We start from the raw sequence: 16,554 nt of genomic DNA, 5'->3' as shown, positions 1-16,554 counted from the left end.
TTGACAATTTTAGAAAGCTGGCAACCAACCAAACAAACATGGAATCCTATGAAATGATAATTATCCCCTTTTTGCCATGTCTTTACTGCTGCTTATGTTTGGCTTTGTTATTTTTACAAAACAACTTCAAAATTTTAGGATTTGATGATTCATGAATCACGAGACGACGATGACAAGTTGTAAAATCTTTTCCAAAAATTTTCCATCAATAAAGACAGAGAATATGGACCCAATTCATATATGACCACAAGTTTGAGTGAATCTCATCAACACTATATATGAGTGACCTCTTGAAATCGACAAATTACCAAAAAAAAAATGCTTCTTTTAAAATTATCAGATCAGAAAGAGATTCACACGCACTTATAGATTGATAAATAGAGAAGAATAATGAAATATGATATTTACAATTCTTTTGCTTTTTAAAATTTAAGTTGTTATTCTAATTTTCTGTAATTAAATTATTAAAAGGAGATGTACAAATATTTTTGGAAGATATATACACGTATGAAAATATGTAAATATCTAGCTAATAAATGTTTTTTATATAATAAAAGAATTTGTTCCTCAAATTTCATCTTGATTATGTACATGTTAAAAAGTTATAAAAAACTATTTTTCATAACTTTAATGAAGTCGACATAAAAAAAGTTGGTTGGGTCGGTTTTGTATGCAAATAAAGAAGTACAAATTCTTATTTACAATAAACAACAACGTAACTCGTAATTATGTCATTATGATTTTTGTGAAAAAGAATCTCATCATTCATTTAATCAACTTTGAATTCCCTCGGCTTAATTTGGTCAAACTTGCATTTTTGTTAAGCTTTTCGTTTTAATATGCGGCTGAAAATTCATCTACAGAGATTAAAAAACAAATTATGTACAGATCAGGAGAAGTAGCCTCGTCAGCATAGACTCATCATGTGGCTGTGGGCCATCCCCAATAAAAGCTTATTTGTGGTGTGAATGACTGAATGGTATTTTTAATGGAGATTTTTTTACGTGAATAAATTGTTTTTTATGATTTTTTTTATTGAAGTAAATTTATTTGATAACAAGAATTTCTTAAAAATAAAATTTAGATGAATAAAAATAATATGTATCTGACATATAATGATATTATGATTAAATGAAAATTAAAAATATAAAAATATGAATTTTTATTTTTTTTAAATTTCTTATTATTATTATTAGATAAAATTGTGTATAAATCTTTTATAATAACGTGATAATGTGAATACTATAAGACCAGAAAAATGACTCAGAAAAAAAAATCAGTTGAAGATATAATAATATGATGAAATCCAGGTGGTTGACTTTTACGAGTCCCACTTTGATACGATTTTTATTTTTTATGGTAAAAATTATCAAAATACAAGGTGAATCATGTGATTATGCACATACTAATTAACTAATGAATTATATGAGCCATTGATAAGAATACGTGGAGAACGAACTCGTTGACGTGTGGATTAGATGGAGTTGTGAGACATCTGATACGATTTTCAACTTTCTAAATTCTGAAATCTAGAGTATTGTATTATAATTAACCTAGTAAATCATCGAAAAAAACTTTGCCAATTTATATTTAAATGAGGGATAAATCTACTCATTCTACTGGGCATCTATCTATCTCAGATACGTTTAAGATTGGCGTATTTGTCAAGTCAAAAGTCAAAAGATTAAAACAATCTCAACTGTTTTAATTTGAAACTTTGTATTGTATTCCTTTAAACAAAATTGATTTACCTTAATTCGAAAAAATGCTATTTAATATTAGATGGGATGATTCGATTTTTTTTATTGACACATATTTACATAGTTATAAAACATCTAAAAACATATTATATTTAGTATTTTTTTATACTCAACCCAAAAAAAATTACAATTGCTAAAAATCATAATTTTTTTACCCATTGAAAAATTATATTATGCCAGGAAAAAAAAAATTTAATCTTTGGCATGCATCTACTTTAATTGATAAAAATATTAGAGTGTTTGATGCTGATATCAGTATAACTTTTTAAGCATAAACTATTAAAAATAAGTTTTCATACTTAGATAATAACACTTATATACCTTCAGTAAAAAAAATTAACACCTACATACCTGTATTTAAATTGTTACTGAACAATTTTTAATTAAATATATTTTTCACAAACTATTATAAGTTACATCAGTTTGAATTAGATTGAATTTGATACAGTCTAAGACAAATTCTACATTACCTTCAAATTTGATACCAGAAATTGATTTTCTTGAACAGACCAATAACTATCATACACATGTACTTATAACTTTCACGTTATAGATAATATCAAATTGATAATATGACTTTTTTTTAGAGAAAAATGGTAATATATATGACTTATTAATTAAGCTTTTGTTATTTTGTAATTGTTTTTTTAAAGAAAGAAGATGAACTCATTTCATTAATAATATGATGAAAGATACAACTGGAAAATCTGATCAAGGACTTGGAAACAAGGATAAAAAATTGATGAAAAATATGTTATTTTATAATTATTAAATAACTGGAAAGTATGTTATTTTATAATTATTAAATAACGGTTGCTCATTCCATTCATACTACCATACTTTTCATGTTTAGTACATCATTAAAAAGTTAAAATAATTTTTAATGGAAAATTTTCCAATTATAAATTTGAAACCATTAAGATTAAATTATATTTATTTATGATGTGATTTGTAATGTGTAAATGATTATTTTTCATTGGTTTAGGATGAAAAGGTACTCATGCTCTTAAAATTCAAGGTGCCAACAGAATGACCTAAATTCCATTAGTTTTTGTTATTTTTTCATTCATACTTAGCACTCTTGAAAAAGAAAAAAAAAAACTGATTCCTCTTTTATTTATTCCTCTTTTATTTTTCCGCTATCGCTCTTTTTCTATTCGCTCTCGATATCTCGTCTCGTCGCTGTTTCTCTTTTATTTCCCCACTCTCTCTTTACTCTCTCTACAAACTTTTAATTCTATGACAAAGACAATTTCTGCTTCTTAAAATTTTCATTGTAACTTTTAATTTTAAAATAGCATTAAAAAAGGCAAAAAAAGAGTTTTATCATGAGACGGAGGATTTCACTTTCTCTTGTACCGTCTTTCTCTTATATTTTACTTAATTATCAATTTTAATCTCTAAATTGTTTTAAATGGTTTAATATCTTCAAATTTTTGGTGTATAACGTGAAAATGATTCATTTAAAAAAAATTATATTCAATTTTAACTATATGTAAAATAAATTAATTTGATATCCAGATTTTTTAAATGTTAAATTTAGTTCTCAAATTCTTAAAATAATTAATTTGGATTCAAAATTTAAAAAAATTTGAACATAAATTAAACTATTCAAAATAATATGATCAAAATTATTTATTTTTTAAAATTTGAAAATTAAATTAAATTATTTAAAATTTTAAAATTAAATTAAATAATTTAACAATGAAATTAACAATTAAGCGTTTATTTTTCCATGCGAATTAGCCACACGAACAAACTTAGGATCTAACACTTTTGTCACCTGTTTTTTATTCGACCTTTAGCCTCGCGAGACTCGCTATCTTCAAACTCGATGAGATAAGGGTGATTTTGGTTTATAATTTTTATTTTTTATTTTTATTTTCTGAAAATTGTTTTGATTTTTAAAAGATTATAATTTTGAAAATATATTTGTTTTGATTTTTTGTTTTTTGTTTTCAAGAAATAAAAATACTGAGTTTTGAAAGAAAATATATTTTTAAATTTACTTAAGACTACATTCTTTGTCAGGTTCTTAATTTAAACACTAAAAACAAAATTTTATTATTTTCAGTTTTTAGTTTGTTTGAAAAAGTATTTTCATTGTAAATGAAAATAGAAATCTAACCAAACACGTTTTCATTACTATTTTTTATTTTCATTTAAAAATGAAGATAGAAAACAACAAAATCAAATACCCGGTAATATTCTATTTTGAATAATTTTATATCATAAAACAATGTTAGCTAAATATAAACAAGATAAAAAACTTAATTTTTTTTATAGAAGAAGATAATCAGTTAAATTAATAATTAATAATACATAAAAAAATTGTATAGATCACGTTAGAAATAGGTATGCATTTAAAAAAAAATTTATACATGTTAATTATTAATTTAAGGTATACAATTAATTATAATACTATTTATATATGTATTTATTACATTATATCAATATGTATGTATGTTTTTATTATTTTTTATATAATTTATTCATTAAATCTCTACTGTTTTGCATGATAAAAAAATTAATATATGCTAGAGTGTTTGTGATTCAATTTGATTTTATTTTTCATAAAAAGTTATAGGAATTAAACTTAAAAAATATGTGTAGTTAAGGTTTGATTTGGTTTTCTTTTAAAATAATATTTAAGTCAAACCAAATCAATATTTTATTATTTGATTCGGTTTAATTTTTATAATTTTTAGTAAAATATTATTTCATTAAAACTTATATATTTGTTTTCAAGTTTTAAACTAAATTACATTAAAAAATTATTAATAAAAATTTATAAAACTTATTAATATGTTAAAATATAGAAAATGATCAAATTTTATCAATTTTAAACCAAATATATATTTAAAAAATCATACAAACAAATACAAAAAGAATTAATTTGGTTGGATTTTCAAGTTTTTTGAGCGGTTTTTGATTTTGATTGTGGTTTGATTTAGATTTAAACGCTCCTAACGTAAACAATAATTCTCTAAATAAGTAAACATTTAAAATAGTATTAGTATATGTTTTAATTTCATTGGCGAATGGAAACTTGGAACTCAACGACAAGCTATTAAGTTTTTAGGCCCATGCCCATCGTAACAACTACTTGATTGGAATGAAATGAAACACTTTAACAACTTAGAATCTCCATATGCCATGTAGGCTGTTGCTTCCTCCTGCATCGAAAAATTGCTTCCTAAACATTTTTGGAATATAATTTTACATTCTGAGTTAGCTAATTCAGAATATAAAAAAGTGTCACCAATTCAGAATTTAATTTCACCTTTCGGATTAATCCAAAATGTGAAAAAAAGCAGAAAGTAATTTTTTTGGTGTAGGAAGCAGCTGCCTTCCATGTAAATGAACCTGGGCTATCATCATGTGTTAAGATGCATCCAAGGCCTACAGCTTAAATCCCTATTTTCTTTATTTTTACATTTATTTTTGTGATGTCAGTTTACTAAAGTTTTATTACACTCATAATTCTTGACTTCTAGAATTGAATTTTTTAAGGAATCAGAATTGTATACTCTAAATTCCTGAATTTTTCCTTTGAGAATTCCACTCTCAAGGTTTATAAAACTATAAAATAAAAGCTTTGTTTTTTTAAATCATTCTGAATTTCAGAAAACAAACTTTTTGGATGTTACGTAATGCCTAAAATACTACATTTTAATTGGGCTGTTTGTTGGGCTCCCCAATTTGACATTGGGCTTACTTCCCAACTTTAAGGCTTTTCTTCGTGCACCTTCTTTTGTGTTTTTTGAAGGTCCAAGAAGCAAAAAGGGGGTGCAGGAAGTAAATTTCCAAATTTAAATAGAGCTGGATACTGACCAAAAACAAAAATTGGAGCTGGATAATGCTTCTGGAACTTGAAGTATTATTTATTTTGCTATAGCTGGAACTTGAAGTATGAAGCAAGGAATCATATATGAATTGAATATTGTTTGTAATAAGAGAATGAATGAATAAAGGCGACGACTGTATTCAGACTTCTTTTAAACAAGAGAACTTGAATATTCTGTTTTGTTGTATCTAGAGTACAGGATTGCTAATTTGCTTAGTTTTGAGTACGCGATTGATTAGCTAATTGCTATTGTTTACATGCCATGTATTAATGTAATGTTCTTATTTTGTGCAAGTGCCTAGACATTTTAAATGAATTATTTTTTGACAAAATATATATATGATTTGAGAATTGTTCATTGTCCTTAAAATTCACATGATATTAAATTGTTGAAGAAAAAGTACAAATTAAAAAAGAATATTAAAGAATAAGTATATCATTGGCATCTCATGTATTATTATAAGTATTCTTTAAATTGAAATAAAAAAGTATTCTTTAAATATAGAAATTTTTTAAAAATTAATTAGAAATGTTTAAGAAGCATCTTGAAAAAAAAGAAATGTTTCATTTCATTACAATAAATAACAGTAAAAGTTTTGATATGCCTTTTTTCTTATACTATTGTTTAAATCACATACATTCTTCACACGAGGTCACAGGAGGTAATATTATTGGAGTTGAGAACATTCAACCACATAATAAAATTACGTATGAAACATGTGGCACTTGAACAATCCAAATCCTCATGGTGCCCAATCTCTGAATTAAATTAAAAAGAAATTAATGAATAAGTGATATTTTCATGGCACTTGCAAGCCAGGCCAAAAATTTGAAGAGATATTTAAGGATATTTTGAAAAGTATATATATATATATATATATTGGTAGGCGTTGAAACGGAGAGAAGAAATTGACGGTGAATTTTGTGTTATTTGACAGTTAAAGGAAGAAATGGGTGTCTCTGCAGATTAGACATTAGAGTGTGAACTCCAAACTCTGAAACCCTCAACTCAAATCCAATCCTTTGGTGGGTTTCGAATTGGAGTCCAACCAAATTCTAAACACATGGACTCAGCTCTGTCGCGGTTGCATCTCCACAATCTCCCTCCTCTTTCCTCCGCCGCTCACCGCCCTCTCTTGCAGCCTCTCGCCGCCGCCGCTTCTTTCTACCGCTCTTCTCCTCCTCTCCCACGCCTCCGTCTCTCGCCGCTTCTCGCTGCTAACACCCTCACCGCTAATGACGTCTCGGTATCTCTTCTTAATTCTTATCTACTCAATTCCAAGCATGCTCTTCTTATCGAATTTCTTGTAACAGCTGTCATGTAAAACCGCTGGGATTTTAGATATCTTGGTGTTTTAGATGATAGATTTTCAATTCAGATTTCGGTCTCTAGCAATTTTACGCTCACTTGCTTTAGTTGCGTAGAATTTTGTTAAAACAATACGAATTTCATGTCATGGAGCTTATAATTTTAAACATGTTTTTGTCATGTTACAGCTAGTGGTTATGGTTAGAGTTAGAGTGAGTGTAAAAATGGCTGAAAGGTTTGAAATAGTATTGATTGTGGAGAGAGACAGAGAGAGAGATGTTTCCCCTTATCCTTCGGATGCTATTCTTATGCCTCCTTCGCTGGTGCAGTTGATGTGCCTATTTATAATCTAGTTTCATGCTTCGACGTGAAGAGTGACATAATTAGAGAACAAGTTCTATCTGGATCTTTTTGAATAAACTTCTTTGTAAGCACTAATAGGAGAATAAAGTAAGAAGAAAAAATGAAATAAATTTCTCCATGAGTTAAAATTATGCATAAATTAATTTGTAAAAGTTCTCTCATATTAACTTCTCCAAAACTTGTTTTTATGTTATGTATAAGTTAATTTTAACTTATGAAGAAGTTTATTTAATTTTTTCTTCTATTATAAGTACTCACTGAGAAGTTTATCCATATATTTGCCTCCTTCAAATGGAGGAAGCCCTTTTGTATTCAGGGTGGCAAAATCAAGACCGGCTTGATTTTTTGTTGTTGTCAGTTTGGCCTGATGTTCTAAGTGATTCACTATTTATAGAGTACATACTCTTATGAGAAATGTAAAAATGTAGCGACCACGTTTTGACGTGACATTATATGCAGCCAAGAAGTGGACTATACACTGTCGGTGACTTTATGACAAAGAAAGAGGATTTACATGTGGTGAAACCCACAACATCTGTGGATGAAGGTATATTTTCATACTTGGTTCATGTCTTATTCCAGAGTAGAAGTGTTTTCTATTCTTCTTCTCCATTTTTCTTTGTTGTGAAAGGAAGGGAGGATTTTTTATTTAATTCCTAACATGTTATTTTGCAACAGCTTTGGAGATTCTTGTTGAAAACAGGATAACTGGTTTTCCCGTGATTGATGATAACTGGAAACTGGTCAGCTGTTCATTCTTACCCATTTGCATTTGAGATTAACTCGGCAGAACATTGCTGGACTAATTTCCATGGAAATTATTTCTGAAGGTGCTTTTATACTCTGCAGGTTGGTGTTGTTTCAGATTATGATTTGTTAGCACTGGACTCTATATCAGGTAAATTGATTTTTTTTTTCATTTTAAAAAAAAGCAATATCTGCTCCTTTCTCATTTGTTGTTAGTTTGATTTTCACCTTATTCAAAAATCAAAACTTAACAGCACTTTCACTTCATGGGATAACAATATTTTTTTAGCATTTTTAATGCGTTTCTACCCCCAAATTAAGACCCTGTAGGTTAAATAAAGTGCGCTATGCTGGTTTCAGGTCACGGGCTAAAGGATAACAACATGTTTCCAGAAGTTGACAGTACTTGGAAAGTATGTTTGTACTTCTTTCTTTGATAGTTAATTCATCTTTACCATCATATTCTACTATTTTCTGGATTTTATATTGTTAATACAAACAAGTTGAGTTTACTGAGCTGATATTTTGGTAGTCAGACCTTAAAGAACTAAGCTGATCTGGATTGGAAAAGCAAAATCCATATATCACTACCATATATAAGTATTTCTAGGCATTAGTACCTGCATCCCAAACAACTTTTATAGGAAATTTTGCAGTTATCTATTCTATCATAGTAACCCCTCCCCTTCTAAAATATACTAAATAAATAAATTAAATATGATTTAGTGTTTCAATGCTTTCTTGTTTTAAATGCATTTAACTTAAATTAGACTTAAAATTTAAACAACATTTTATTAGGTGGGGGGGGGGGGGACAAATATATATGTGTTTGTGTGTGACTTTCCCCTCAGTTGCTGCTGTTATTGTTCATGGAAGGTTTGAAGATATTATTAGATATGCTAAAATACCCACTTTGGCAGTGATATGCAGTAAGTAACTATTGAGAAATTATTACAAATCAGTAATCTCAATTATACTGGAGAGTTAGGCTGGCCAGAAAAATCTGGCCATAGATAGTGTAAATTAAGAAGGAAGCTGCACCATGGAGAAAGTTGTCATTGAGGATAAAAAACGTGTGGCTTACTTTTTGTCGAGATTAACTTACATAAATATTAGTATGCTGCTTAGTAGAACTTTTTTATAGCCAACTTAGATGCATGCTTCTCACACTAGCTGAGTGCTAGATATTTGCTGATATTATTGGCTTTTGCAGACTTTCAATGAGGTTCAAAAGCTGCTAAGTAAGACCAACGGAAAGTTGATTGGTGAATTGATGACCACTGCCCCTATGGTCGTTCGTGAGACCACCAATCTCGAGGATGCTGCGAGGTTCTTCCATCTTTTTCCTTATTCACCCTTAAATACCCCCCTTTGCTTTTACCTTTTTTAACTTTGTTTTTTAGTATATTTTAAGCCGCCTACAAAAAAAGATGAGCATTTTTGAATGTCTATCTTTAGGTTGTTGCTAGAAACCAAATTTCGACGCCTACCAGTTGTAGATGCTGAGGGTAGACTGGTACGATAATCCTCCAATCTGTTATATTTGTTTTGTTTTTCTTTTAATTTTATTTTTAATGTTTCTAAATGGTGATTATTAATATCTAAAGGTTGGGATTATCACAAGAGGAAATGTTGTAAGAGCCGCACTGCACATGAAACAAGCGAACCAAAAGAAAGAATGATAGGATTCAGAAGATCATTAAAAAATTTGTTGCTGGATTTCCGTGCAGTAGTTCGATTCAAGTGTTCACAGAATTTGTCCAAAAAAAGAAAAAAGTGTTCACAGAAACTTGCTTGAATTAGAATTAAAATTTTAGCTTAGGCATGTATATCTTATTGTTTTGGAATTTACACGAATGTTTGTCACGGGCAATATTTTGCAAGGGCAATTATTATCATTCTTAATGATCTCGTTGTAGTTTATATGGGCCACCTTGGTGACAATGATGTTGAAAATGTGGTGAACTCGCAGCATTAATCATATGTCAAAGACTAAGGATAATTCAGACACAAATTTCAACCGGCATTAATCTACCTCTATACTAACTACTACATCGTTTTAAATCGGTTAGTGGTTGAGCTGAAGCGATGGCTGGTCATCTTGGTCCGTCAATGTAATAAAACTCATGCCTAGCTGTTGAGCAGAACGGTTGACAGTAACAGATTGGGACCTGTCTTTTGTTTCTTCATTTTATACGATGAGAAAATTAAGGACGACTTCGTTGCCTAATGTTGATCTTTTGGTCAATTTGGCCACACTACTTTCCCTTCTACTGATCTCCACGTTATTTGGTGCCCTTACGGTCTAGAAAAAAACCAAACTCCTAAATAACCGAGCACGAGGATGTTGTCCTCTTCGCTCATCCAATTCTACATTTGTCTTTTACCCTATCCTTGCCTTTTATATAGTTTTATCTCTTTTGGCTGATGATTAATTAATTAATTAATTAATACCGAGCACGAGGATCTTATTCTTAATACGGGAGATTTACTTTATCATTAATTAATTAATCGCCTACTTACGTCAAGCACGATGTAATCCACAAGACCACAGCTGTAAAAAACCTCAAATAAAGGTTAAAAATCCTCTAATTCTCCGCTAATCATGGACTCGTAGATCGTAGCTAACCAAATATGGGGTACAGCTCAGACTCAAATCAGAAATCCTCCTCAAAGATATTTGTCGATCAATAGAGGAGCTGTAATTTTGCTTTCACATGGAGACATTTCTTTCTCTCATTTTTCTTTTCTTTTTTCCTCTTTGTTTCTCGTTTATATATATAATTTATTTATTTTTTGATACGATTGTTGTCTGAGATTTGACTAGAATTAGAAGCAAAAATGAAAATAAAAATCTGAGACGACAAAACCGATTAACCGACCCCATCATCCATCGTTGTCAAAACAGCAGTGGCCACAACGTTTTCCCTTGGCAGTGGCCCATTCCATTTCCCCTTTCACAACTCAATAATCAGGAAACAGTGTAGAACCAGAAAAATACCTAACTCTCAATCTTATCACTTTTTAGTAGTTATTATTATTACTTTAGTGGTTAGCATGGCTCACTCCCTCCTTTTGTACCCAACTGCTGGGCACAGTAGGCCATTGCTGTCCCCTCCCTCCACCTTAGTATTTCACTTCCACTGCTTCATTCTATTCTTTTTTTCTAACCCTCACCTTCACTTTCATTCCAAAAATTTCTAATTTCCGCCGAATTTCTTTTCACACACCCAAAACAACATCTTTTTTTTCCCTTCTCATAACCAGAAAGACATAATAAACTAAGAAATTTAAAGGTAAAATAAAACCACTCAAGAGACAATAACTCAGAAGAAAAAGAAACTGCTACCGGACTAGTTAATTTACATTTAACATATTTTTACAAGCCAAAAATTCTTTTGTAATATCTAAAAATTTTAAAAAAAAACTACCCAAGAGAGAAGGTTGAAGGAAAAAAGATACAGTACAGTACTCCGCACCACCACCACCACCACCACAGGCCTCATCAACAACATCATTTTGCCTCAGCCGGCGCACGTTAACAACCACCATCACCTGAATATGAAAACATGCACCTTTTTTCTTTTTCCTTCAATTCACGTTCCACTCACAGTCGGAGCTCTCGGGTTCGGGCATCTTATTCAGGTCAACAACCCGCACTGCAAAATCACCGGACCCACCGCCACAGCTGGCAGAGAGAAGCTGCCGTGGTGGCACAACATGGTGGTGATGGTGGTGAAGGGTTGCCTGAAGAGCATCGACTCTAGCACCGACCTCGGAGGCCTTCTTCCTAATAGAAGCTGCTGACATGTCACAGCCGCCGGTGAGGGCGGCGGCGCCTTCTCCGATGAGAAGCTCCGGGAAGTTAAGACGCGCGGAGGGTCCTCGAAGGTAAAAGACGGCGGTGTCGTAGGCACGTGCGGCTGCGACAGGGGTAGAATAGGAACCGAGCCAAATCCTTGAACGCTTATTGGGTTCTCTAATTTCAGCGACCCACTTGCCCCACTTCCTCATCCTTATTCCTTTGTATCTTCTCTGATCAGCACCCTCCACCACCTTCCTCGTTGCTGCTGCTGTTGCTGTTTCTCTCTCTCCTCCTTCTCTTCTTCTTCCTTCACCCTCCATCTCTCTCTCTCTCTCTCTCTCTCTCTATAAAGTTGTTAGCTTTGGAATTAGTTGTGTTTGTCAATCAAATCTCTAAAGAGAGAGAGAGTGAATCTGTTCCATGACGAATGAGAAATCTAACTCGTAAAAGACACGGAAGGGTTATAAGGGAGAGAGGGTCATGCGACTCGCGCACTAAGCTTGTCATCTGGGTAAGCCTCCACGTTGGTATGCTTCCTTTCAACCCCAGCTCTTTTTTTTTTTAATGCCCAAAAAACAATTACCAACCAGATATAATAATTTCAATATAATCTCTCTTTTTTTACGATTTCCATTTAAATTATTAATTCACCGACAAAATCACTCACTCGACCCCTCCTTTCTTTAAAAAAAATTAAAAATTTCCATATTTGTTTCTTCATATATTCATTAGTATTTGGATAAACGCTGTCAATATTAATTTTAAAATCATACCATCTATGTTTTATATTTTATTATAAAATTAAATAAAAAATGAAATTTATTATAAAATTTTAAATTCAAAATCAATCCTAATTTTTTTAACCTAAAAATAAACATATAAAAATATATTTAAAATTAATTCTCAACTCATAATCAATTTCCTAACCATAAACCTAATATACACTAATACTATGGCTAATGCCTTTCCCTTTCGTCCTTCCTTGGATATTTGTAATTTTAATTCAAAACCGTCTCTTTTAAGACGCAGGTTGTGGAAGTCAGACAACGCCGTCGCTTTTCATCAACAAGAACAATGCATGGTTGATGGTATTGTTTTCTCTGTTTAGATTTTTCCATCCCCACGCACATTGTTTTCTCCAAATCTATATAAACTAATACATTTACATCTTCTATTCTCTGTAATATTTTTCCGTTAAAAAAAAACACTTTATAATATTTTTATGCATACGTATTAGATGAATCCAATCAATTACCGTATTAATAAAATAAATTATATAGTTAAATAATTAAATTTAGTTAGATAGTTTCCTTTAAAAGTTTTATATTAACAATACTTACTAAATTAAATTTATAAAAAAATTGGAATATAGTTTAGTAGGCAACTAGGAAAATAATATTATTAATGTAAAAGTAATTATAGTATTAAATAATCATAAACCAGGGTTAATATGAATTCTAAGATAATTAAGTTGACAATCTTTCTATAAAAGACAGTTTGTAATTAAACAGTAATGTAAAATACATTTAAATTATTGGTATATATGTTATTTATTCTTAAAGATAATCAAAACAAAAATACACATGTAAATATATCTATATTCTATGTTTATATGTTTATCGATGTGTACATAATATACAAAATAAAAAGCGGTGAAAAAGGTTTCTTTGAATACGATAAAAAGGTTTTATGATATTTATAACTAGTGCAGGTATTCATTTGTGTAAGATGTATTTATTAATTCCTTTTAAAGGGAAAAGTATAATCTCCAACTCATTTTTCGGATATATTTGTGCGGTAAGAAGAAAGGATTATGAATTTTTTTTAAAAAAAAAGTGATAATTTCAACGTGTGACGGACTCAGTGACTATGATATGATATTAATAAAAGATAAAATTAATTTTTTTATCTTTTAATTTGTCTTCAATTTCAATTTTTTATGTTCTAATTGGATGATCATTATTACGTCATGTTTTGATTGAATGTTAAATACATGGAAGATGAAATACATTGTTGTTGTCATCGATCGATCAGAACATAACACGTGACATCATCATCCAAGAATATTACACATGAGAGTCAATATTTTTTTCAATGTCCAATTCTAAATTAGAAGATCAAGATTATGTTATTGAACAAAATAAGAATATAAAATTCATCACTAATTCTTAAGGGAAATTAAATTCAAAATTGAAGACAAATTAAAAAATAAAAAAATGAAATTTTACCTTAATAAAATACAGTAACAAGAAGAAAAAAAGGAAAAGAGATCTAGGGACAAAAAACTTAAAATGTATTTATAGATACTCTTCATTGAGAATTTAAGATGTTTGTTAAAAAATAAAACTTAACAAATAATATTAATATAATAACTAAAAGGAATAAAGTTAAATATATTTGAAAAAAATTATTTACTGTATTAAAAATAAAATCATTACATATTTATATAATATAAAATACTAAATATTTTTCTATGTTGTTTGTTTAAGTAAAAAAGAGAAAGAATGATCTGAGAAAGGAAAATCATGATTTTTTTTGGATTCTTTTATTGTTTGGAAAGGTTTAGAAGAAAAGAAGGAATATATATATATATATATATATATATATATATATATATATATATATATATATATATATATATTAAAAATATGTTTTCCTTCTAAAAAGAGAAAAGCTATTGTATAAAGAAAAAAAAATAACTTATCCATGTTATATCTCATTTTTTATCCAGAATATTTATCTTATTTTATACATGTATTATTCTATGTTTTTATTTTTTTAATCAAACAACTTAGAAAAAATCATCTTTTTTTCCTTCTTACCTTCTTTTTTTCTTTTATTTCATAAATCAAACTCATTAAATCAATTATTTAGGATTATCTTTCTTTTTTCTCGGTTCATAAGCGTCTCACATAACTTTATTTATTTGGTTTAAATAAAAGTTTAAATGAATTAAATTTAATGGACTCATCATGGTCGAGATAGGTCTCAAAGCTTAATACATGCACTTATAAAAATACTAATAAAGTTTTCACACTAATAGTGAAAATTGTACTCACATTTTTTTGTAAGATATGAATTTTTTTATTAACCGAATCAATTTTTGTTGACTGAGATTACCTTATTTAAATTTCCCATCAAATGAAATCTAATAATTATATGATTGTGTTATTCATATATTTTTTCATGAGTTTAATATTTTTTAATTTAATGTATAAAATTATATCATCAATTAATTAAAATTATAATAGATATAATTTTAAAAATCAATAACTCTATTATACATATGAATTTATTATTAAATACTAGTTAAAAAAAGCACTTCTTGTCTTTATCTTTATTTTTAAAAAAGAAAAATAATAAATAATTAAAGAAATAATTTTTTTTAGGAAAAATAACAACAATTATATCTTTAAAGTTTATGAAAAAATAAAAAATATTATATATTAAAAAAAGATAATTTAAGAATAAAAAATATGTATATTAAAATATACTAATCGTGTTTATATATATATATATATATATATATATAATTTCTTTTACACGTATAGCATATTCATTTTTTTTCATTTTCTATAAGTTTATGAAAATAAACTACTCTTTTGCGTAAAAACAAAAAAAGAAGAAGAAAAGTGTCATTGGGGGAAGACATGATTCTATTCTACCATAACTAGTTGTGTGTTAGTGGTGCAATAATAGCTTGTCTTTGGATAAGCGGTGGTGGACGTCAACCCACATTTAAAGCAATCAAACATAATAATAGTAATTGTAACAGTATTGTTTGGAAAAACAAACAAGAAACTTATTTGAATTTATAATTTTTTTTAATTTATCTACTATTGTGTTTTTTTTACTACAGATTTATCTACCATACTTTAATTTAGAGCAAATAGTATATACGTAAATAAAACACAGGACTTTCACACTGCCATCCAGTAATAAATAATAATATATAATAAATTTATTAACTTCAACAACAATAATTTAAAAAACCAGCTATTATAATTTTCTGAGTTAATACTTAACAGTGTAAGTGACACAGCATTAAAACTAAAGTAACAGAAAAGTTATAGCATAAACTCTCATATAATAGCAATATATTAAATAAATTTTATCAAGTTTTCATATGGACTCTTATTGTATATTTAAAAAATATAATTTTTTAGACATGAATTGTATTCAAAACTTATTTTTTCTCTGAAACTAAATTTTAATACATTATTGGCGCTATCAGGTGTATGATGGTGAGCGCCTGATCAGTAATGGTAATATGGTACGGTTTGTTGGTGTCGTTTGCGGGTTAATGAAATGAGAGAATTTCAAAGGTATTTAATCAGAAAAAAGAAAATTATTTTTTATTTGCTATAAATAATATTTTGTTTCATTTTCATTATTATCCAATATATTTATATTTTTAATAATTCTGAGTGGGCAGATGGGTAGGTCGGTGGTCGGTGGTCGGTGGATAGATACCGTTAGCAATTGACTTTCCCTCCACGCAATAGCGATAGAATTGGATTCCCCATTTTATCCTTCTTAAACATTTGTTGTCATGCGCACATATGGGGGTATTATCGGGATATAATCATTTCAATGGCCCACGATGTTAAGTTGGTGTCCTGCTAATTATATTAATGGGCGGCTTAATTGCCTATTAATAATTTGTTTGTTTATTCTTTATTATTAACAATATCTTAGTTTTTTGGTAAAGAATTTTTTAGTA

The 16,554-nt window shown here is 28.8% G+C and overlaps 2 protein-coding genes across 2 annotated transcripts; one reads left to right on the top strand and one right to left on the bottom strand.

The window, feature by feature from the left end:
- Positions 1–6,302: 6,302 nt before the first annotated feature.
- LOC100527375 (CBS domain-containing protein CBSX1, chloroplastic) lies at positions 6,303–9,931 on the top strand. Its single transcript, XM_003539301.5, has 8 exons — positions 6,303–6,854; positions 7,739–7,826; positions 7,958–8,022; positions 8,129–8,177; positions 8,387–8,439; positions 9,240–9,355; positions 9,485–9,542; positions 9,634–9,931. The coding sequence occupies exons 1-8, from the start codon at positions 6,672–6,674 to the stop codon at positions 9,706–9,708; spliced, it is 687 nt and encodes a 228-aa protein (XP_003539349.1). The 5' UTR covers positions 6,303–6,671; the 3' UTR covers positions 9,709–9,931.
- A 1,438-nt stretch (positions 9,932–11,369) lies between these two features.
- On the bottom strand, positions 11,370–12,434 carry LOC100783682 (ethylene-responsive transcription factor ERF011). The gene has a single exon (XM_003539300.5). It carries the CDS (start codon positions 12,149–12,151, stop codon positions 11,618–11,620), a length of 534 nt encoding a protein of 177 aa, XP_003539348.1. The 5' UTR covers positions 12,152–12,434; the 3' UTR covers positions 11,370–11,617.
- Between the last annotated feature and the right edge of the window lie 4,120 nt (positions 12,435–16,554).

The sequence above is a fragment of the Glycine max genome, chromosome 11, assembly GCF_000004515.6.
Source record: "Glycine max cultivar Williams 82 chromosome 11, Glycine_max_v4.0, whole genome shotgun sequence".
Taxonomy (NCBI): Eukaryota; Viridiplantae; Streptophyta; class Magnoliopsida; order Fabales; family Fabaceae; genus Glycine; species Glycine max.
This window is presented reverse-complemented; position numbering and strand designations above follow the sequence as displayed.

Excerpts from the sequence above, each read along its gene's own strand:
- LOC100527375 (XM_003539301.5), top strand. The coding sequence starts at position 6,672 with ATGGACTCAGCTCTGTCGCGGTTGCATCTCCACAATCTCCCTCCTCTT. Across the intron at positions 8,440-9,239 it reads AAGTTGACAGTACTTGGAAA|ACTTTCAATGAGGTTCAAAA; the intron begins GTATGTTTGTAC and ends TGGCTTTTGCAG. Across the intron at positions 9,543-9,633 it reads TAGATGCTGAGGGTAGACTG|GTTGGGATTATCACAAGAGG; the intron begins GTACGATAATCC and ends TAATATCTAAAG.
- LOC100783682 (XM_003539300.5), bottom strand. The coding sequence starts at position 12,151 with ATGGAGGGTGAAGGAAGAAGAAGAGAAGGAGGAGAGAGAGAAACAGCA.